Source organism: Poeciliopsis prolifica, unplaced genomic scaffold, assembly GCF_027474105.1.
Source record: "Poeciliopsis prolifica strain line A6 unplaced genomic scaffold, Auburn_PproV2 SCAFFOLD220, whole genome shotgun sequence".
In the NCBI taxonomy this organism is placed as follows: Eukaryota; Metazoa; Chordata; class Actinopteri; order Cyprinodontiformes; family Poeciliidae; genus Poeciliopsis; species Poeciliopsis prolifica.
The window spans coordinates 94,442-118,883 of record NW_026562595.1 but is presented as its reverse complement, the minus strand read 5'-3'; the positions used below and the strand labels follow the sequence as shown (position 1 = coordinate 118,883).

General features: G+C 35.2%; 1 protein-coding gene across 1 annotated transcript; it reads right to left on the bottom strand.

Moving 5' to 3' along the window:
* Positions 1 to 452: 452 nt before the first annotated feature.
* On the bottom strand, positions 453 to 21,454 carry LOC129357031 (pseudouridine-5'-phosphatase-like). The gene is given in 5 exon segments (XM_055026553.1): positions 453 to 971; positions 15,839 to 16,068; positions 16,430 to 16,563; positions 16,565 to 16,646; positions 21,368 to 21,454. Coding segments are annotated over 5 exon segments (693 nt in total). The 5' UTR covers positions 21,438 to 21,454; the 3' UTR covers positions 453 to 794.
* Positions 21,455 to 24,442: the final 2,988 nt, after the last annotated feature.

The window sequence follows — 24,442 nt, the reverse complement described above, 5'->3', positions numbered from 1 at the left end:
CTTTTTGAGGTTTAATTTGAGTAACAGGATGGAGACGAAATGAGCTTAAGTGTCTCTGAAGGCCAGGACGTCCAAAGACAAACACCAGGAGGTGCAAAGGTGCCTGCGTGTTTTTCTGAATTGAAAAAATGGCCTTCTAAAATCTTTTCTGGGTAGGATTCCTCGGTTTAACAGGTTTTATTACCAATGCGTCACATTTTTAATTTTCCGCCCAAAAATTGTCATTCTGTTTTGTTGATTGTCAGATAACATAATTAAACATCTGCATCAGACTACATATGGCTATTGATTTAAATATACATGATGGCCTGTAATAAATCTCACAGTAAAACAGCCGGTGGTTCTATGTGGAACAAGGTACAACCTTTTGTCCCACTTTGCCACCTGTCCTCCAATATCACAATCACAAAAATTGTTATAATAAGATAATTGTAAAAAAACTGAAACTGTGGTAAAATAAATGTAAATTTACTTTAATCATCTTTAAAAATCATAAGGACAGGTTTACAAAAGCAATAGCAAAGAATGTTTGATTTCCACAGAAACAGCTTGATTTACATTTCAGAAAAGTCAACTTATTGTCAGATTAACTCCAGCGCTTTAACTCCAGAGGTTGATAATAAGATGGCAGTAAAATGTAAAATAAAACACTTAATCCTTTATTGCCCAAAGGCTGAGGTTGACTTTGAAAACTATCAGTACAACTTTTCCTCAGCAAATTAACAGAATTGTTTCTTTGAAAGGACGTCAATGAACTGAAACACAGAGGCAGGAGCAGCACTGCTTTGGCCTGTTTAGCTGTATGCAGGCAGGCCAAAGAGCTGCGGGTCAAACTCCTCCATGCTCCGCAGGCGAAGAGTGGCCCCCTGGGTGGAGCTGGGGGGCAGGTTGTCGTCGGGAATCATCACCACCTGCATCCCTGAAGCTAGCGCAGCCTTTACGCCGTTGGGGGCATCTTCAAACACCAGGCACTGAGAGAAAGAAATGCGACAGAGCTCATTAAGTGTTCCCGTCCTGCAGATGAAACAATTTCCATCTCAGTTAGGTTACCTTCGCATTCCTCTGAGACTTAATGTTTACCTCTGGTGAGTGGAACATCCATTTAATGGAGATTTTAAGGTCTGCTTCCTGTTAACTCACTACATTGTCTTTATTTACACTGCAGGGCAGTTAAGAGACTGGAGAGCCTCTTAAAATGTCTCTCTCACACACACACACAGACACACATGCATTACTTTATGTTTAGTTTATGAAAAACTGCAGTGTTTCAGTTTAGACATATTGGAACTAATGGATGATGATGATGATGATTCTGTTCTGTTTCTCAACCTTCACCTTAAATTAACTTTCTGACAGTTTTTGACTCTCTAGAATGAGGCAGAAGCAGAGGAATGTTGTACATTTTAATAAAATATATCCACCAAATTGCTCTGTGTTTTCCACACCAAGCAACAATTTGTAAATTGTATTTTACTGTATTTGATCAACGTCCCGATTCAGTCAGTAACTACAGTAGCTAATCTTAAAGGTTATGAGTTGCACTCAACAAATTTCTAATATCTTTGAATAAGATTATACAAAAGTTGTGGAAATTGATTATATTCACATAACCAATCAAATGTTTAGTTTACATATTAGATCTATGTTTGGCCATTTTTAGACAAAAAAGAAAAAGAAAACAATGCTGAAAACAAAATAAGACTTGTTTTACCTTATTGTAAGCAGCAGAATCTTTTCTGTATATTATTCTAAATCATTTCTCCAATCATAAAAGAAAACACAAACTGTACAAATTGTACAGTTTGCACAATCAAATTGTACAGTTCAGCAATTGTTTATGCATTTTTTTTAAATGTGAAGAGTGAAAAATTACAGTTTGATGCAAAGACAGGTTTTCTAAGCACTCTTGTTCGACAGATTATCCATCTTCATGCTTTTGCTCACATCATCATCATACTAAAAAATATGAAATACTCTTTAAATCTTGCAGATATTTCTATACGTTTTTCAGCAAAATTTCTTAGTGGACACTGTTAATCTGTCCTCTTCCACTTTTAAACAAACTGTTGCAGAACCTGACTTCAACAAACACAGCTAGGATAGTTAAAGATCAGTTTGTAAATGACCTTTGAATTCAAACTTTTGATAAATACCAATCTCTGATGGTATTTATTCTGTAATGCAGCAGGCAGTGGAGAATTTCCTGTTTTTGTCTAGTTAGTGCAGTTGGACCTTTCAGCAGTCTCTGACAGCGTTGATCAGATCAATTTAATCAACATACTGCAGTGTGAGGGTTTTACACAGACCAGCCATAGAGACGTTGAGTAAATTTCAAAAGATGTTCTTAATTTATTACAAAAAAAAAATAAATCAAAAAATAATTTCAAAATATAAATTGGGTCCAAAATTGAGGTCAACATAATAAACTACAACTCAGGTAGTGACATAGAGAACTCAAACAAGAACTGACCTAACAAACAAGACTTGAAAGAAGCTTAAATAGTGACTGATCAGACCACTGCTACACACAAAGGGGATAATTAAACACACTTAACAAATACTGGGAAATACACTAAACCTTAAATTAAATAAATATTAGAACTGAAATTACTTGCAAAAAAGAACAAACATTAAAGAAATGGTCAAATTAAACTAAAAACCAAATTTTCCCTTCCCCTGGCAGGCAGATGTAACGACACACTGGGGAAGTTGACAGCCATATAAGGACATCAGCTGGAACTCATCTTTATTATTTCAGGCACAAGTCCAGAAGAAACTGGTAACTCAAAAATATTTAATTTGTTGCATTTAACAAAAAATACAAAGAACTGACAAATAAAGTTAACTAAATGTGTGCACTACAAATAGTTAACTAAATAGTCAGATTAATGAAAACAAATTTAAAGATAAAAATCTAAACTACTCAAAAGCTAATATGTAAATTAATATTAAGGAAGAACAGAAAACAATTACCATTACTGTCTTTGTGTGTCTCTGTCACATGCAGACTATTTGTTCTTTTATCGTTTTATGCCTGCTTAGGTTTTTATGTTCTGGCTGACTGCTGATTTCTCTTTATGACAGAAGTTTATTTCTGTCATAATCCAAATTTGTTTCTTTCATAAAAAATAGCATTTCTTAATCCCCGGCAATGAAAACAGTTAACATTGATATTACGGAAGGACACTACAAACAGTCATAAATACCACTTCACTGATCTCAGTATACATGCATCATTCATTAATTTAGACTTATGAATTAATCAGAACACTATATAGCAGTGGTTCCCAAAGAAAGTCCAAGTCCAGGCACCACACAATGAGCAGAAGGCTAAGGCTCTAAACTGGTAGCAACTGGTCACAATCAAATAACTGACAGCAGACTTGACAGGAGACACACAAAGACAAAACGACTAGACAAGGAACACAGGTGGGATTAATTACACAGAGGGTAATCAAGGAAACAAGACACAGCTGGGAATAATCAAGAGAACAACATGGAGACTCAATAGACACAGAAATGTAAATGAATACACAGAAAAAAAAACTAATCCTTAAAATAGCATTGAGAAAGAAAGTACTACAAGTCATGTACGGGAAACAGCAAACATATGGAAGAAGATGCTCTGGCCAGATGAGACCGACATTTAAATTTTTCAGTCTTGATGTGAAAACATTATGTGAGATTGAGGACAAACACCCTCAAACCACCATCCCACTGTGAAACATGATGGTGGCAGTATCATGGTCAAAGCTTTTATTGTGGCCCACTTTTATCACATTTTTCTGTGGAATGTAAATCCAACTTTGAAATGCGCCTACTGATGGATTTTATAGGGTGGCGTGATACTTAACATGCTGTTAGCTGTCAAGCAAAAACTACAGCAAATCCTTGTTCTGCAGATTACGTCCTTAATATTGTCTGTGCACTTTGTGCATACGATCCAAACAACATCTTGACTAAAGTGGATTACAGCAGCTCATTTTCTGGCCATTTCAAATGCGTTTGGGTTGGTTACATCTAGATTTACTACAGATTCTTTTTTCTTTTGTTTCCTTGCAATACGGTACTGATCAGTTATGCGGCATAATTGAATACTGTAAACCTTTCCTACGGTGGCTGCCGTACTTTCTGCTTTAATACAAGGTTATGTGAGGTTTTTCCATGACTGTTAATATTTCTTTGTGAAATATCTGAAGTTTTATATATTTTCCTCAAGGATAGAAAGGCATCAAAATGATATAAACAGAAACATTCCATAAGTAGGAAATAAATAAAAATACATCCTAATTTGGACTATTTCTGAGTTATTATCGCAGGATAATCAGTCATTTTACAGTTTTGATTGTGTCTCTGTTGTGCTGGTTGTCTAAATAGTTTAAAGTGCTGCTTTCAATGCCGTTCCATCTTAAACATGCAGTAGATAAATTGATTTTCAATCAGTGTTTTGCACCAAAGACTTAATAATAATAATAATAAACACATTTTCACTGAGGCTCCGTATGAATGAAATAAGTAATTACTGATATGACAAGACCAGGGGATTTTGACACGGGTGGTGGGTGTGTCGATGTGGGCATGACATCATCAAGTATGAATGGGAAGATTATTATCCTGCTGGTTTTGTGTGTATGAGGAAGCGATGAGCAGACTGGTCAGTCGTTGCAAAGTTTGGAGCATGATAATCAAAATGGAATAAATCGATAATTGTGACAGAAGAAAGAAATGTTTTAGAGTTGATTGATACATGGACAGATGAGATTCTCCAAGTTTACCCAGTGCAGCCCTGTACCACCGTTAGTTTACCGTGTTTTATAATAATAAAAAAATGTGTTTAGTATTATTGAGTCTTTGGTCCAAAAAACTAATTGAAAATTGATTTATTCACTGCATGTTTACTTCTGTTAAGGTTGAGATGAAGTTTCACATGAAAACAGCTCTTTAAACTATTCAGAACACAACAAACACAATCAAAACTGTCAGATGACAGATTACCTCGCGATAACTCAGAAATAATCCAAATTAGGATGTATTTTTATTTATTTCCTACTTACGGAAAGTTTTTGTTTATTTGATGAGTTTTTGGTGCCTTTCTATCCTAAAAAAAGATAAAACTTCAGATATATCACAAAGAAATATTAACATTCATGGAAAAACCTCACCTTATATCAAAGCAGAAAGTACGGCGGCCACCGTAGGAAAGGCTCACAGTATTCAAATATGCCGCATAACTGATCAGTACTGTATTGCGAGGTAACTTTCGCGAGGGAACACAAAAGTTTTGCAAGAGAATGCAAAAGAAAAAAAAAATCCCCATGTTCCCTACGGGGCTCCATAATTTAGCTTGCAGGTCCCCATGGACATACAAATCAAATATTTTTTTTTTCCTCAATATAATTTGAGAAATCCTTATAAAAGGATTTTTCCTGAAATTAAAAAAAACAAACATATTTTTTGTGTTCAGTAAATGTGGCAACACTAGAAAACTGATGTTTCCATTCAATGTGGTTAAATCTGAACAAGCAGAAAATTGTGCTAAGGTGCTCCAGTCATTACCCAAAGACCAACAGCGAGAACCGCAGTCAAGGTAAATCTTACAAAGTTTTGATTCAGGGGTTGGATATGACACATTTTTGGATAAAAGGGAACAAAACATCTTTTTCTTCCAGTTTCCAATTATCCACAACATTGTGTTCGTCTGTCAGAAACTAAATACACTGAAGTCTGTGCTTGATTTGTGAATAAAGATAAAGTTCAGGGAGTGCAGTAGCTGCCTCATGAAAATATATATGCAAGGAATATAAGTCAAATATCTTGTTTCTACTAATAGATAGAGAAAGACAGCAGCCATAATCACCATTGTCACTACAGCCGAGTTACATGACTGATACATGATGTAAAACGAACTCATAAATTTTTCTCACACAGAACACTCCATAATTATAGATGACAAAGTGTGGTTATGTGTTTATGATCTGCAAGCAGCAGCAGTAAATCAATGACAGTGACAGATAGCTCATTGCATTTTTTAAATGATCCCAGAGCCTAAGGTAGATTCAGGAACATGTAACATTCCTTTAATGATGTTGTAAAGAACACAAAAATACTTAGTATGGATGATGGACAGGAGAATCCAGGTGGAGTCAGAGGGTTTTGCCCTCATCCATGCCAGTTTTAATGTTTGCTGCAGCAAATATGGATGTGACATAGTACAATGATTGCTGTTAATTCAGACTAAGTCTATCTCACAACAAAAACTAGGTTGAAAAATATAGATAGCCAAGAAAAAAAGTAAATAAAGTCAAACAGAAGCAGAAAATGACATGACTGATATTTATGATTGAACTTGATGATTATTAGATGACACACATCAATCATCCATACTCTTGAGAACCTATTCTGACTTTACATTGTCAGAATATTATGACCTGGTTAAGGGACATTGTAGGGAAAAAAGGAGTGAGTTTCCACCAAAAATGTAAAGATTAAACTCAGTTTATTTTTTTGTAAATATCTGAAGTTAATCTAGATATTTCTGAGATCTTTTAGCAAAAATGTACTCCTGTGTGGCCGCATTGTTTTTTTTTTCTTTGAGCCACATTGGATGTAATACAACCTCAGAACAAGTATAACATTTTTACAGCAGATTTTGAGAAAGGGAAGGTTTAAAAAACTTGCACTGTAAAAATAAAAGAATAAATAAGGTTGGTCTAAGGATTAAAATTTATAAAAACAAATACTCATAGTATTTGATAGAAATTATTTTAGAAGGTAAGCAAACATACTGGCTTTTAGAGGGTTAAAAGTCAAGAGTGTTACAAGTTGATAATATTTCATGAAGTATTTTTTAACATTGGAAAAACACTAAGATGTAGCACATTTTTATCCTTATGGTTAAATCCATTACATTAAGAGTCAGAATTTTTTCTGCTCTTTTAAAAAACATTTCCATCATAAAACCACTGAGATGATCAATATTCCGAAATTCCTCTGAACATCCTGAACCACAAATTGAACCAGTAACATTCCACACCGGGAGCTTTAAAAAGAATCAATACAGCATTGCAGAATCAAAGAGGGCCTGGAGTGGAGCATATCAGATTCGATATACAGTGTTCCACTTCAGAAAACTAATAAAACATAAAATATATCAGTGGCTTGTTACATTTATTTCTATTTTAGGCATACCACTGAAGTGAAAAAGTGTTAAAAAATAAAATAAAACTACATAAAAAATAAATATTTGTTGACAACCAGATAAGTTGGTCCCACTTATCTTTAATTGTAATTAGTCTGGTTCTTTATCTATCACCTCATTGTCATATCATATGCTGCTCATTCTGGACATTTCAGCACATGACAATCGCAGAGCTAAAACAGGATCTAAAATCTTTTAAAACTTTAAGGACTTTAAGGACAGTTCCTAAAACAGTTCCTAATTAAAACCAGAAGAGATGTCTGGCTGGCTGGAAGCAGCAACCTAACGCAAGGTCAGACAGCCAGGAATGTGTTTGGGGTTATTTCAAACATTCTGCCTCTAAAGCATGGAACTTATCAGGAATTAATTATGGATAATTTCTGAAGCTTGTTGATTTCTCAGCTCAGAAAAAGCGATCATTACAGAGCATCACGTGTATTGAATGGAGAAGCAAACAGTTTATCAGGAAAGACCTTTAAAGATTGTAAGTTGTTGACAACTTAAAAAGCTTCTGTTGCTCCTTAAATTCATGGTAAATAATATTGCATTGGCCATATTATTATTCCCTCTGATTTTGAATGATGTGCAGCTGGGAGGATTTCTGCTATTACTCTTTTATGTTCAGACAATTTTGATACATTCCATAACTGTGATAAAAACAAAACCTGATAGATTTTTATTGTATTTTTATTATTTTCCCCACTATTTTTTCCATGAGAGTATCAATAAATATCAGTAAATTTAAAAATATGATTAAATACACTTACTGTGAATATATATATATATATATATATATATATATATATATATATATATATATATATATATATATATATATATATATATATATAAATCACACTTCTTTAAGCCAGTGTCAAATGGGAATGTTTTCCAAGGACAGTATTTGTGTTTGTGGGGCTATGACTGATGCTACTAAAAAAAGTAATATTTTTTATTTGTTTATAGTTATTACAACAGTATGAAAAAATATTGCGATAAAAATCACAGTCCATATCAGGTGAGATACATATAATTGTAACTCTAGGTAATGGGATTGGGTTCTAAGGTTTTCATACAAATTAAAGCAACATTGAATTAATTATAGAAAACTGCTGGACATTTAAATGTTAGCTCCAGTTTGAGTTTCATCTGAATTAAACAGCAATAAACAGCAAACATATTTTTATTAGGAGATAATGTGCCAGTGAGCCGAGTTTAAACAGAAAGCACATGGTTCGGAGAAAATCCCTGAGACATCCCTGGGTATCCATCAAATATCATAATTGAGCTACAATGAATGCCTGGGAAATCTCACTGCTACCCAGCTTTTTCTGCTGGGCTCATGATCGTGTGGGGCCCTGCAGCCGGATTTACCCACTAATTTAAAGTCTGAGTGATAATGAATAAAGCTAAACAAAATGCAAGGACAGAGTGTTTTTTTTTTCAAGTAAAAGAAAGTAAAGTCAAAGGCATGGAAGTTATTAACGACTCACTAAATGTCAGAGCTGAAAACTTCCATCCTAAACAGTTTTAGTGTTATGTGGAGCCGGTACATATTTGTCTGATATGTACTGTAATTTATTCATGAATATCATTCAGTCAGCTTTGTACAACCACAGACAAAAATAATTATCAAATTCTTTAAAAGGAAAGAAATGTGCAACTAAAGGAGAAAGTATGTTTAGACTTACTAATGTGATATTTGTTCATTGAAGACTCCAGTTCCATCATTATAATTGTGACCATCAACATGTTCAACAACAACCAAAGCCAGAAATAAACACACTACCTTCCAACATAAAACTGCTAGATGGTCAAACATGATCTGGACCTTCAAGTAAGGTGCTTTTTTTTTCTTTCTGCTGCTAGATAGCAGACCAGATGGTTTACATTTCTTAAAGAGGAAGTAGTATGTGAAATCAACATTTTTGAACTTTACATCATGTTGTATGTTGTTCCCTCATCAAAAACATGCCGTTGTTAAAAGGTTAGTAGAGGAGCCATGTTGTGACGACGTCCTGGAGGTGGATTTTCAAAAGAGCAGGACTTTTTAAGGAGGCGGAGGTCCAATTTCAAGGCATTAAATTATAAAATAAAATATCTTTTAAGTCATATTTGATAGATAGAGCATTTTTATAATAAGTGAATGTTTCCTAATTAATTGGGTGGGCTATATAATGCCAGCTAAAAAATATATAATAATGCCCCTTTAAATTACATTTTGTTGTTAGCATTTACAAAATGCCACAAAAATCCTTTGTAGCCTCTGAGAAGCCAATACACTGTTTTTATTTTCTGTCCAGGTGACATTTCTACTTCACAGAGTGAGTAGATTAGAATTAGTGCTTATGTTTGTTCGGCTTCTTTTAGTTTAGTTAATTGGTAGGGAATAGAAAATCACTGATTGTTAATCAATTTCATTTCAGTAAATTCAAGCTCAAGTTAGTATTTAGTAGTAGTATTTCAATTGTTTTTAAATGAAATCGATGTACAGATATATCCTCAATCTGATGATAATGTACAGACTGCTGCCTGGAATGGAGGAAATTAGGAAACATTAATCTAGGAACTGTAATTTCATACAGTTAAAATTTTACGACAACACTTTTCCCATTTTATTTTGATGAATTTCAATAAAACGAACGCAGTATCTGGGATCCAGAAAGTCTCCTGAAAATCATAAGTGTTTCTTCCTTCTTTGCAGATTACAGTGAACTTTATTACATGAAACCTTTTCAACCTCTGATGGTTAAAGGAGGATGAAAGAGTAGATATGCACAAGGTTAACGTGGGCCTAGAATAATAGTTGCTGCATTGTTGCAGCATCATTATCTGCACATCTGAAGCTTTTATGGCCAGAAGGGAATTCTCTGTCTCTTTTCACTCTGTGTGAAAACCTTCTCCTGCTTTACTAACGTTCAGTATAAGCGATTTGTAAATCACTTCTCCTTCATGAGGTCGCGCCTGGGGAAATTGCCTTTTAATGGAAGTTGTATGACATTACTTTCACATAGACCAGTAAGATGTAGGTTAATTTGAAAAACATTATGTTCTGATTAAGAGCTAGTGTGATAATTATGACTTTCTTACCTGTCATTTAAAGTCAGACGTGAACTGCTTGCCTGGAAATTCACTAAATATTTTTACATTTGGAAACTATATGAATGGATAAGGTTTGAGATGTAAATAAATACATCACTATAGACCAGTTGTGTCAAACTCATTTTCGTTTTAGGCCAAATCAAGATCATGAAGGCTCTTAAAGGGCCGGTTGTGCCAGAATGTGTTGATAAAACCTGTTCACAAACTGTTAATATGTCAATAAATTCTTAAAATTACAAAATATTATTGGAGATCTTTTCAGTCCCTTCAGGAACTAATAATAAATGCAACTTGTTTATTTACTCGTTGTATAAATCATGGACTATAATCATACATCAACTAAATTCTCAAGAAACTGGAAGGATTGATTGATATAAATTGGCAGTAAACAGATAAAAACTGCATTGATATGATTGATAATATAATATTTAATCACACCTAGGTTTTAGTCTAGTCTGTGGAGGGCCACATAAAAAGCTACGGCGGGCCTGATTTGGCCCCGGGCCTTGAGTTTAACACATGTGCTATAGACAGTAATCAATAAACAATATTATTACTGTATTTTATCTTCTGATACTTTGACAAAGTTGTAGAGTCAAAAGAATAACCAGAAGAATTGTACGACAGTCTGTAAAAGAATCATGATATAACAACACACAGCCCCAGGAACACTTAATTAGTTTCAGAAAGGTCAATTGTACTTAAATCTAAGTGGAAGTCAGTATAAATATCTGAAGTTCTAAGTGCTTGGAATAGCTAGTGTCTGAAAGCACAAGAGAGAAATTTGGGGAGGAAATGCCCTAACTTTGCTTTGTTAAACTGTGAAAAATTGAACACAGCAAATTCCAGAACTACGAAACATATCATAATTAAAACATAAATCATGTTTTGTTAGAATAAGTGATTAGTATTGTGTGCATTGTGAAAGGAATTGTGAAGCAGTTTTTTTTAAATGCAAAATGTTTTATTCGTATTAAATAATGTTCCTTTATGTATCATATAAATGTAATGTTTTTTGTATCACAGTCAAGGTGTTTTTCTGTGCAGCTGAAAAAGGTGTACAAACTAATGAAACAAGATGTGTCTACTGAAGTAAGTTTCCCAGGGTTGCTGAACTTTCCTAGACCGGTAGTCTGGGAACTTGTTGTTCTTCCCGTGGCCTTCCCTGTGCTGTGATGGAGTATTTAGTTTTCGCATCCCGTAGACATGACAGTGAATGAGCATACAAGGTTCTGCCTATTTTTCTTTGTTTCTTTTGTTTGGTCTTAGAAGATCGAGTCTCCGCCTCGGTAGCAAAGAGAGGTGAATAAAGTAACTATGTAACATTGAGTTTGTTAGAGCAGATTTTAATTTTCGCCTAATGCAGTGTGTTGTTGCTCTCCATCTGAAGATGTACTAAAGATTGTTTTTGCTCCCTGACTTTTGTCTGGACCTCACTCTGAATTGTGCACTTCACAGAATTCATTGAATGTCCGCAGCCTGCTGAGGGATAACTACTGGGAAGGTTTATCAAAACAAGAAATAGTACATAAACAGAACATAATGTTTTTCAGTGTTGAACCTATAAAGACCACTTCCTAATTACACCCGATTTAAATATCTGGATCATCAAGACTTCCCCAGGTGCAACGCGCTGTATGATTAATGACAGACAACCAACTGGTTCCTTTGTGCTCTCTTCATCAGTCTGAGCACAAACTAGTTCACTTTAATTTTTTATTAATCTTAGTCCAGCCTCTGAGCAAAGCCTTTGAAAAATAATCTGCCTCACTAACGGCTTTGGAACAGTGTGAAAGACATTCACTTTTTAATCAACCTAGACATAAGAAAGTAAAGGACCTGGACTATGAATTGGACTTAGGACTGTCCTTTGACTGGACCATTTCAACACTTGACTGTACAGATGAGTCTAAAACTAAATTATTACGACACCAGAACAGAGGGCACACTGGGCTTTTCAGCAAAAGTAGCCCATGCCTTCTGTGAAGTATAGAAGTCGAAGTGTTATGATTTGGGAATATTTTGCTGCAGAAAGACCTGATCAGCTCACTGTTACTGTCTCCAACATTAATTCTGCTGTGTATCACAAGGTGTTTCAGGAAAATATGAGGCCAAGTGTAAAAACAGCAAAACTAAACACGAACTGGACCTTTCAAAATGGCAACAACCTAAAGTACACCAGCAAATTCTCTAAACACTGGCCAAGAATTAAGAGTCAAAGTCAAAGCCCACATGTGGATTTCACGGAAATGCTGTGTGAAGTTGAAATAATCTGAACATACAAGACACCCTTCAGACATCTCCAATTTAAGAGAAGAGTGGGGCAAACTATTAGAGCTGCTAGATGGAGACAAGAAACATCTTCTTCCAAAGAAGGAAGGACTGGCAGTGAAGACATAGTAGGGTTTTCTAACCCTACTACGTCAAGATTAGTAATTTGTGTTTACCTAAAATTAATTTCCAGAATGTCTCCATTTGTAGACATCACTATTGTTCAGTTTTCTCTACCTCATCATACCTCCTGTGGCTTCCGGTGATAATTGACTTTTCAACAGAGTTGAATCAGAGAACCTGATTACTCTCCACGCTGTATGTTACCACTTCATGACTTCTCTTAATGTCCTTCTATCAATTCTTCTGCTAGCAGTTTTCCACTGCTTGCTCTTCTTTTTGTTCCCTCCACCTCCTCCGCGTCTCTTGTCGCTCATGCTTTATTCTCTCTTTTCCCACAAAGTGGAAGTCAGAGGGTGACGTTTCATCTGTTATTCCACTAAACGCTGCGTCAATCCCCCCTCTGAGCTGCAGTTTCATATCTCATCAAGAAAAATGCCAGTTTTTACTACGGTTGGCTGCGGATTGAAGAAAAAAAATCAGGTGCATCATTCCGCAAGCTGGACCCATTTGCAGCAAAAGCCTTTCATGCAAGAGGATTTAGCATGAATATATCAGCCATAAGCCGAGGGTCTCTTTGCATAAATGCACAAAAACCTGAAAGATTAAATAACTGCAACATGACTATGTTTGTAAGTTACAAATATAGACCTTTATGCCATCATCGAGGGAAATTTAACTGACATAAAATCAGACTAAAGTTTTCTTGTTAAAACTCAGGATAATCAACTTACAACATCACTTACATTTGTTACATGACAAAATAAAGAGGGACAGAATTGTTCATTTTCTTCAGTCAGACATTTTCATGCATTTTTTTTCTGTTTGGTAGTTACATTTAAATGGTTTGATTTAGAGTTAAATGCTGGTAATTTGGTCCAGTCCTCCAGACAAACCTGGTAGAACTTTGTAAGCCTCTTTGCTCACACACTTTTGCATTTCTGCCCTCTCATGTTCTCTTGGACTGAGATGACAAAAAAATAACAAAAATATATTGAAAAGCTACAATAAAAAGGGAAGTCTGGGCCTCCCTTCTGAAACTGCTACCTCCACGACCCGACCCCAGATAAGCGGAAGATGGAAGGATGGATGGATGGATGGATGGATGGATGGATGGATGGATGGATGGATGGATGGATGGATGGATGGATGGATGGATGGATGGATGGATGGATGGATGGATGGATGGATGGATGGATGGATGGATGGATGGATGGATGGATATGTAAATAATAATCTTTTAAAAACAATTATTTGTGTTTTCTTCGGTTAGCTTTGTCTGATTATTGAAGTTGTCTGATAATGTGAAATATTTAAGTGAAGAGAAAAGTTAAAAGACAGGACTGTTTAATGAATATCTCATGAATTTATATAATGCAAACTCTCATATTCAACAAATGCTGCTCTTCTTTTAGAACTAAATGCCAGTGACACCAGCACTTACCAGCCACCTTTTTATTGAATATTTAATCAATATTCTGGGTTTTTAATAAGGGGATTTGTTCAAATTAACATCAGACTGTCATTTCTGCCTGCTGTCTACAGTGAACATTTCCCCCTAAACTAGGTCATCCTCACAGTTATTTGGTTCTTCTAGGAAAATATTTGGCAGCTATTTTAGCCTGACTCAACAGAGCAAAAGGCTTGCTGACAGTCTGAACACGCGTCTCAAAAAGCATCTGAACCCAGAAAGCTTCACAGTTTTGATCAAAGTGCTGGATGTTAAGTGGATCTGTGTCAGTGACATAACGTCCCGCCTGCAACGCAGCAAATGGAACAAATTAGATGCAAATCTAAAAAGGTGCAGGGTGACGCACAGGCTGCTAAACTCAATTAAAACGACCAGATATTTTTGGACACATGCTGATATGTAGTTCCAGATCTATTTGATTTACTGACACAGTCGGGTTAGGTCAAGGTATATCTGTTCATATGTATTTTTAATCTATGTATCCCACCTAGGTGCGCAGAAGATCCACAGAGCAGAAAATGATTATGCTTACTTCAGAAATCTTCTAGGCACTAAAAATAGATGTAGCGCTACTGCTGGTTATCGAATCATTTTTCATCATGTTTTGTTTTCTGACATGTTTAAAGGAAAAAACTTTGGGCATTACAGCCAATCAATGGCAAGAAAAATGAATGGCACTGCTGGATTGGCCAGTCAATAGCATATGAAGTAGCATTGCGCTGAGGTACTCCTGCTTTACAAGATGTTTTTTATATAATTTAGATATGCTGTAAAAAAAATTGTCAAATAATTTGGAGCTGCGTTCCACAGAAAAATCTGCAAATACTAAACCATGAATAGAAATAGGGTCCACTGTAGTTGAGTTTGCTAAATTTAAATGTGATCTTTGGGGGGCGTGGAAAACTATTTGACATGCATAAAATAATGATTTTTAAGATTTTTAAATATCAGGGTTTTAGCCCTGATATTTGTTTTGTCCTCCAATTTTCTACCTTGTTTTAAGGAACCACTCTAAGCCATCATCAAATGCAAAGATTGGCTAAAAAAAATTAACAAAATGAAAAAATTCTGAAGAAATTAGGATTTTTTTTTTTTATAATTGTGAGTCAGGATTCGGAGAATGAATGGAACGGAAGCAGTAGAGGTCGACGTAAAAAAAAAATCCCATCTTGAATTTGGTGAAAAGCTTGTAGAGAAATGTCACTGATGGGTCAACACCAGAACCTCAGACGTCCCTCAAGTTGTTGCTTTTAATAACGGAACAGGAAACAAAAGCCCAACATCAATTTCAAAGTTCATCACCCACAAAAAAATTTTATTCTCCCTTTGCAAAAAGCCCTTATGAATTTGGTAACCTCGGTTCACAAAAGTAATGAAAAGCTTTTTGTGGGAAGCTTTACACGAGGCGTTTCTTAAAAACAAACTCATAAAATACATTTGATGGAAATCCATAACACACCAACAATGCAGAAAGTTATCTTCAACACACAGAATCAGCAGCTGACAGTCTGAACTGACTGACTGTAGCTTTAAAACTTTAAAACTTTTCCCACTGCTCTCAAAAACTTTTTATGGCACACAGATTTCTGTTTCACTCTGACATAATTGTGTTTGTTTCTCAGCAGAGCATCAAAAGAACTCTGATACTGATTCTATCTGTAATCTGGAGTTCCTACCTTCTCTGGTGAGGCTGGGGGGCTGAATCTGCTGGCACACACCAGAAAGGAGTCGGGCTCAGGTTTGCCGTTCTTTACGTCGGGATCGTCGCCCAGAACAATGTGATCAAACAGAGCAAAAAAGTTTGTGTGTGCACTGGTCTTCATCTTGAAGGTCACATCAGCTGAGCTGGTTGCCACAGCGATGGGGATGTGGTGCTTCTTCAGATGGTTTACAAGTTTCTCCACACCTGGTTCATGAGCAGCAAAATGAAAAATCAGGTCAAACAGGGCTGGTTACAGAAAACCACACAAACTTTCTCTAAATGTTTCCAGTTCTGGTCAGGTGTTTCTGTCCAATCTTCATGGAAGTAAGTGCAGTATACATTTCATAATTTGCTTCCAAGACAGAATAACTTTAGATACATTTCCATTCACCATATGCAAATTGACATTTTGAAAGTAAATTTGTTTAACGGAAACATGCCAATGTACCAAAACGTAAGCATGAAAAGGTTTGTGTAGACATATAGGTGGAAATGTGTATTGATCTTACAATTATTTATTGAAATATTTAAAACATGGAGAATGGGAGTGGTAAATAAGACAAACCTGGCAGAAGTTTGGCCGACGGAAAGAGCCTCTCCTGTATTTGCCTGCTTTCCTTCAGCAGCTCCTCAGCTGTCATGGGAAGATCCAAGGAATCCTGGATAATCTGGGCGGCATCCAGAGCCTTTTTTCCCATCAGACGACTTCACATCCCAGGTGTACTGCTTTCCGAAGCGGTCGCATATTTCTTGGAAAGACACTGTGTAAATTCGTTCTGTGTCTAAAATAAGAAGACAAAATGAGACAAAAGATCTCATCTGAAGTGTTGCTACTTACGGTTCACTATAAAACAGACATTTGGTTTCCTGCCACAGTCTAGTTTCAGGGAAATGGCTACAATACAAACAGATCTAAAGGTGGAAACATACAGGAAATAAAACCAGCAACTTTAACTTGGGAAATAAAATGGATATAAAGCCCAATATTTTCGGACAGTTAAATGTATACATGATTTGAGAGATATAATTTATTGTATTTTTCGGACTACAAGTCACATTTTTTTTTATAGTTTGGCTTGGGATGCGACTTCTACTCCGGAGTGACTTGTGTGTGGAAATTAACACATCATTAGTCATAGCACATGTTATTTTCACACTAAATCGCAAGAGGGCACTCTAGTCTTGTGTTATTCTACCTTTGGAGTTAGCAGAGTTGTTTAAAAGTGACATCGAGGACGAAGATTTTATTCGATTTAGTGATTTGAAGTGACACGGGTGGTTTGCTAAACTTGTTAGCATGTTATTTATGCTATAGTTATCTGAATAACTCTTAGTATGTTAACATACCAGGCACGTTCTCAGTTTGTTTGTCACTTAACGTTAGCATACCGTACAATTATTCAGCCTGTTGTTGCCTCTATTCTATTTTTATTGCCTTTCAAGATGACATGTCTGTTCTTGGTGTTGGATTTTATCAATTAATTTCCCTCAAAAATGCAACTTGTACTTTGGTGCGACTTATATATGTATTTTCTTCTTTATTATGTATTTTGTAGCTGGTACGACTTATACTCTGGAGCAACTTATAGTCCGGAAAATACGGTCATATTCACATAAAAATCAACAATAACATTGACAATATGATTAAGGCAATAATTATTTCTGCTGCAAACAATATGACATTTAAAAAAAACATGGTACTGAAAAGCAGCATTTAGCTGTAAACTGGATTTTGATAGTAAAAATAACTAAGGACAATTCTGTGAAGTTTACTTGCACTTTGAAAATGTCAGTTCTGCTCATGTGAAAAATCTTTTTCATCTGGTCTGAAAATCAGCTGCTTTGAAGACATGCTAATGCTTCAAAACAAAAGTGCTAGCTTAATGGAGTTATTTTAGTTTCCACACCATGACTGCACAACACTAGAACAGTATATTAGTGCCATTGAAAGTAAAAGAACAAAAATTGCTATGGAGTAAATTTCAGACGAAAAAAAATAAACATATTCTAAATATCGCAGAATTTTTTAAACTAAAAGTACATTTTTAAAAAGTGACAAATCTGAAAAATTTAATTTTCCATGATTTAAACTAGCATACATTTACTACATTAAAACTAGAATATTTTATATTTTATCTACAATGTCTACTACTTAATAATTGGGGGTCTTAACCAATAAATTTTTGATGGGTTTTTATGTTAATTGCAGATATAAACACTTGGAACTATGAGACTCTATAAATATATTTAAAGGCTGGGAGACCTTTGTTTGCCCGTAGGATCTGTGTTGTAGCAGTAGGAAGCTGGGTAGCTGCAGGACAAGCGTGACAAATGGACAACAGATGCCAGTCAGAAAGAAAGTGTTGACACTTTAGCAGGAGAATGGATCAAAGACGAGAAGTCCTGAAAAACTCTAGTTTTATGGCCCAGAGAAACAATAAACAACTGTGTTTTCATAACCTCAAGAGATTCACACACAGGATCTTCAGGAGCTACGAAGACGTGCTTGAAGACAACAGCTGCATAGATGCAGGATGACACCATTGTTTGAGCAGAGACTTGTGACTGAAATCTTGTAGCAGTATTCACTGTTTGCCACTCCTTCTATGCGAATGATTTGTAAATAAGCAACGCTTCAATGTAATAAATATGCAATTGTATGAGAGCACATTAGAACTGGCTTGGAGACGGAGATGGCAGATGTCCCTAAGCTGGTTCTACATTCAGTCTTATTGCATTTAAAACTTCAACTTTTTCGCTGTCATTTTTTATTTAATGTTTTATTAAATGTTTTGGGTTCAGATCCAACAATTTTTTATTAATTGCTCTTATATTTTCTTTCTTTCTTATGGTTGTGACTGAATTTTATTAAAAAGTTCACTGTAACTTACACTATTGTCAGCTATAAATCATGAGTCATGTCTGTTTTTATGCAGACAACAGATGAAAATCAGCCTCTCTGACTTAACTACTATGTATTCATGTTGATTAATAAGCATTGTTCTCTTTATATATAAAAAAACATAAGTTACATAAAAACACCAAGAATGTCCTTTATGGTCTGAAATCAGTCTGGGAAATTTTGCTAAGGAACAAGTTTTTTAACCAAACTGGCTGCTGATCAGTTTGAATGAAGTGGAAGCATCGACATTTTATTTGCTCTTCTTAAAATTTTGTTTCATTAAACTGAAATGTATTATACTGTAAAATAATTATAAAATAATTATTTTTTTAACAAGTTTTTTTTTTTTTATAGAAAAATTGGTGCAAGCCTGTAGTTAGCAGAGAAACAAAATGAACAATCCACCACTTTTTAACAGCTGGGGAGGAATGTCATCACAGCTCTGAGCTCCATCATCAAAGACAGCACTGACTGGGTATCAGCTCCATATGGCCAGACTAAAACTGGATACTTCAGAGATCTGCCACCTGATTAAAGCCAATCAGTTAGTCTTTGTTGATAGATAGCTATCAGGGGAAAGCTTCACACAAGGTGAAGATTAGCATCCGACTGTCAGCTTCCAATTTGGTACATCAGTAAAGGGCTATTTCATTGCTTTTGTAGTACAAGGACTAAATCAGATCTGTGGTGCCTTAAGATTTAGAACAGGCCAAACCTGGACTGAAATGGTCAACACTGATTACAGGAGTCTGACGAGATTTCACCACACAAAGTCTTATCAGTTAAATGGCTATTTTTTTATTACCTCAACTTGAGGTCCATACCTAGCCTTAAATAATTGTTGCTATATCATAGGTGTGTGTTGAAAAAAGGTTTACTGCTTCTTCTGACCCCTTTTCTTTCTTTTGGAGAAACTAGCTGCATTAATTTATTCCATCTTAAGTTCTCCTTAGGAATCAGGGTGTCATGCTGTGATAAAGCTACACAGTACATTATGCAAAGTATGAAAAAAAACTATTTCCATAGATAATTTTGCTTTCAGAATTTGGCTTATTGTTTGATTGGAACAGACCAGTCAAACTGAAGGTTTTTCAAACATTTATAGTAATAGATAAACTTGTGTATTTTATTTTTTTTTTAAATCTCTGGACCACCGTAGAAAGTTTTATTTATCTAGCACTTTTTCAGCAACATGGCAGTTCAAAGTGCTGCACCTCATTAAATTTCAGTAACTTGGTTTAGAATGTAAAACAGATTTTATATATAAACTCGCTATAATCACTGTGATATATTTTAAGCATTTCAGTTCAGGTCATTTTTATGATTTGCAATTCATGAAAACCCAAAAGTGCATTTCTCCAAAAATGTAGTATGCAATGCAAAGTTGATTGATAATACTTTTGCCACTTTCTGTCCTCCAAATAACCAACAGCACTGATACCAGAAAACTCACCTAACCTAAACCCCCAAAATCTAAATCAAATCAAATCAAATTTCATTTGTAAAGCATATTTCAGTAGCAAAGCATTCCAAAGTGCTTTACATCATCACAAACAAAAACACAAATTCATGCAACATAGAATCAACAATCAAAACGTTACATTAAGTCAAATGCCATCATTAAATTCATAAATGATTATGTTTCAAAACCAACTCTAAACAGGTGGGTTTTTAGTTTAAATTTAAAGGAAGACAGTGTTTCAGCTGTTTACAGTTTTCTGGAAGTTTGTTCCAGATTTGTGGTTCATAGAAGCTGAATGCTGCTTCTCCTTGTTTGGTTCTGGGGATGCAGAGCAGAACCAGAAGACCTAGGGGGTCTGGAACGTTGATACAACAATAACAGATCTTGAATGTATTGCGCTGCTGAATCGTTCAGTGATTTATAAACTAACAGTATTTTAAAGTCTATTCTCTAAGCTACAGGGAAGCTGGTCTAGGGACTTTAAAACTGGTGTTATGCTCCATCTTCCTGGTTTTAGTGAGAATGCGAGCAAAGACCATCTATGAGCTCATTGTAAAGATTACACCAGAAAACAACTATCATCAGCTCTATGTCATGCTGCACTGATGCATTTTTCATGCCAAAAGAAATCAGACCAAGTGTTGATGCCCGATACAATAATTAGTCATAGACAAACACTCACAAAACTTAATACAGTACACCTCCACAAGTGTTTGTAAGACATAATAAACTAACCATATCACTAAATATAAGCGGGTTTCAATGAATTAGTCCAGTCAATCAGGACTAAAATTACTGCTCAATTAGATTTTAATTTATTAAGGTGTATGCAGTTGAGCTGTTCCGGTTGGCCAGCTTCCCTAAACATCAAACTGAACAAAGACTTTTTTTTGTTCTTTATAGCGCCAACTCATTTATGAAAAATAATCCGAATTAATTGTCGTTCTCAAAAGACAAAACAATATTCTTGTCTTTCTTTTTAATACGATGTGTTACGTTAATTTTGCGCGCAAACGCCACGACTGAGTATATTTTCCTATGGCGTTCGTTAGTTGTGGTTTTCACGGCTGCAGACAGAGTGAACGAGCTGACGTTCGGCTCAGATGACGCTGTTTAAATTAAAACAACAGTTGTATTACCGAGTAATAATCCATCCATGTCGAAAATGACATGGCTCACGGGTTTGTAGCTGTTGACTGAAGTTGACATGTTTCACCCGGCGTAGCTTCGCGCATGCGTACTACACACTGGAAAAAGGAAACCAAAAACTTTACACGGACCCGCAGGAATGGCGCGTGAAGTTGTTAATCTCTTGATATTAACCAGTTCAACTGACAAACACTTGCACTTCAAACTATTATTAATGTTAAACTAACCACGGCGTGTGGGTTTGTTTTAAATACATCTTGGGCACCTCAGGGATAGTTTTAGTCGATCCAATGCAATGTACACTGGGAAATGCAGTCTGTTTTAGTATTTTTACTGGAAAGTCTAACACTTTTGACAAATGCTTACTTAAATATTTATATATAAAAAAAGAAGTACTATATTAGAAATAATAATGATTAAAATAAGTGACAATATGCACATACATTACGTAATTAATTAATGTAAATTAGACATTAACTTCTATATTCTAAAACCCGGAATAATGATTGGTGGGGTTTTTTTAATCTTTCTTCAAATTCAGAAGTTCAGACACATTCCCTAAAGTTGTTTGAAAAACAAGCATACTGAATGGTTGAAAGTTGAGGAAAATGAAGGAGATATTGTGGACCATAAAGACCTATCACATCAATGAATTATGGCTGACAAACATAATTCTTTACCATGACTGTTTCTTTGTTTCCATGTGGAAATTAGTATCTCTCAGAAATGCAGCCTGTCATTCCTTTTTAACCGAAGCATCTATGTTTTCAAATTTTGAATGATGATATTGTTGTTGAGTGAAAGTGAGCCTATCTGTAAGTCAGTGCTGCTGCCATTTGCCAGGACATTTAGGTAAAATACATTTTTAATCTTAATGAGTTTCTATCCTGGTTGAATAAAGGTTGATGATGATGAATTAAATTTCAATCACCCTTAAGTATCTCTAGGTGGTAAAATCATTATCAGCTGAATTAATGATCATAATGCCTGTCCTTTACTGCTTATTAATGATCATAATGTCTGGCTGGCTGGCCATAATTTCTTTGTCTGTTTGTCTCAGGAACTTCCACAGGATCTTATCGCTTTCGTTCTCCACCACTTTGGGAGGTAATTCCTACTTCGACCTAAATAGATATATAAATAAAATCTTACTTACTGTAGCTGTATCTCTAAAAGTATGTGAAGTAGTGAACTGTATAATAGATTTACAATGGGTCAACACAATAATAAATAGCTGAAAAACAGCATGGACAGACAAGCTGGAAAAAGTTGATGGAAAGATGGATGGAGCTAAATCCAGGACAATCCTGAAAGGAAACCAGTTTAGGCAGCAGAAGACTTGAGATTTTACTGAAGGCTCACTTTCTAAAAGGACAACAAACCAAAACAAACAGCCAGAAATACAGAGGAATGGTTCAGATCAAAATGGATTCTGTCCAGACTGAGATTCTGCAGCTAGACACCAAAACAGTTTCACAAATGACTCATTTTTATTTCAGACGGTTGAATTTTTCTTTCCATTTCACTACAATGTATTGTTTAGTGTTGGTCTATTATTTAAAATCCATTTTTTTAATTATTAAAATTTTACTGAAATGTTACAAATGATGGAGAAAGATGTACATCTTTTTTGTAAACCCATGAGGCTCTTATGCCCCCACCATCAGTTCATCTCAGAAATGAGAGCATCAACATTTTCTTCATAAAAGTAGAACAACCTTCACTACTGATAATAGTGAAGATAATAAATCTGAAAACATTGATGTTTACCAAGTTATCCTCCAAGGTCAGATGGAAGTGCTGAGCAGAATGAGAGGGAGAAGCAGCACCTTGTGAATGAGGGGATGGCTTTATCAGTAGCACAAAACACTGTAGAAGGATTTTTCTCTGCAACACTTCTCCCACATTCACCTTTGACTCATCCTATCTCTGTTTGCATTAACTAGGTGCTCCAAAGGTAAAGTCCCTGTCAAAAGTAATAAGCACAATGAAAGTTGATAATAATTTGATTGGTTTACAGGTTTTTCTCCTCCAGCAACCTGACACGCCACATTCGCTAAATTAATCGGTGGCCCTTAGCTAGCTAGGGGCGACACAATTAATTCTGAGAAGAAGGTTGCTCCAATTCTAAGGTGTGAATAATTTAAAAACTGATTATGACAAAAAGCATCAGTGTTGCAACAAATGAAGCAAGAGAGGAAGTCAGGCAGAAATGTGTTGATCATGTAAATCAGTTAGTTATTACAAGTATTCAACTACAGTGAGACATATATTTCTGATGGGAAAGCCAAGAGAATCAGTGACCGTTAGCTCAAGATATGCTATTAACATTTTGGTCATCCTCTATTAAAGGACATACAAGTTGCAATCACTTCAACATCCAACCATAGTAAAATTAATTAATAATTGTTCATGTTAATTAAATTTTTCTCTGAAGTAAAAACCAATAGCAACTGAATTATATGAAATGTTAACAGAGTCAAATCTAAATGTGTGTCAAATAGTTATAGTAAAATGAAAGTATTGTCTACAAACTGTAGATATAAATAAAACTTTTATTTAAAAAAAGTGAGTGCGAAAAATCAAACATGCAAGCAGTTCCATTTTGTATATTTTGAGTCAGAATAACTACTCAAATGATTGACAGTTAAATGTAGAACATGAAGCAGTTATGGTTTTGTATTGAATTTTTTTGTCAATATCATTGATAAAATATATTTCATATTGGCCTCAAATTTAGCAGAAATCAATGTGAAAGGCCAAATATATTGTAAACTACAACCTGGTAAGTTGGACAGATGGACGGATAAAATAGTTTTATTACAGTTGATTGTCTATTGTTCTGCTGCTGGCTATGAAATCAATCATGCGGAAGACTGCAGACTTGACAGGCAGGATGAGCCTTCAACTGATGAAGAAGTAGGTTGGTCACAGACTGCTTTAGAATCCAAGTTTATTTATGGAAAGTTTGAATGAAAGGGCAAAATGTTGCAAAAGAAAATCCTCATAAAGAAGAGCAGTGAGGACCAGAGAAACATTTATTTTCAGGGATTTTTTTTAAGTAG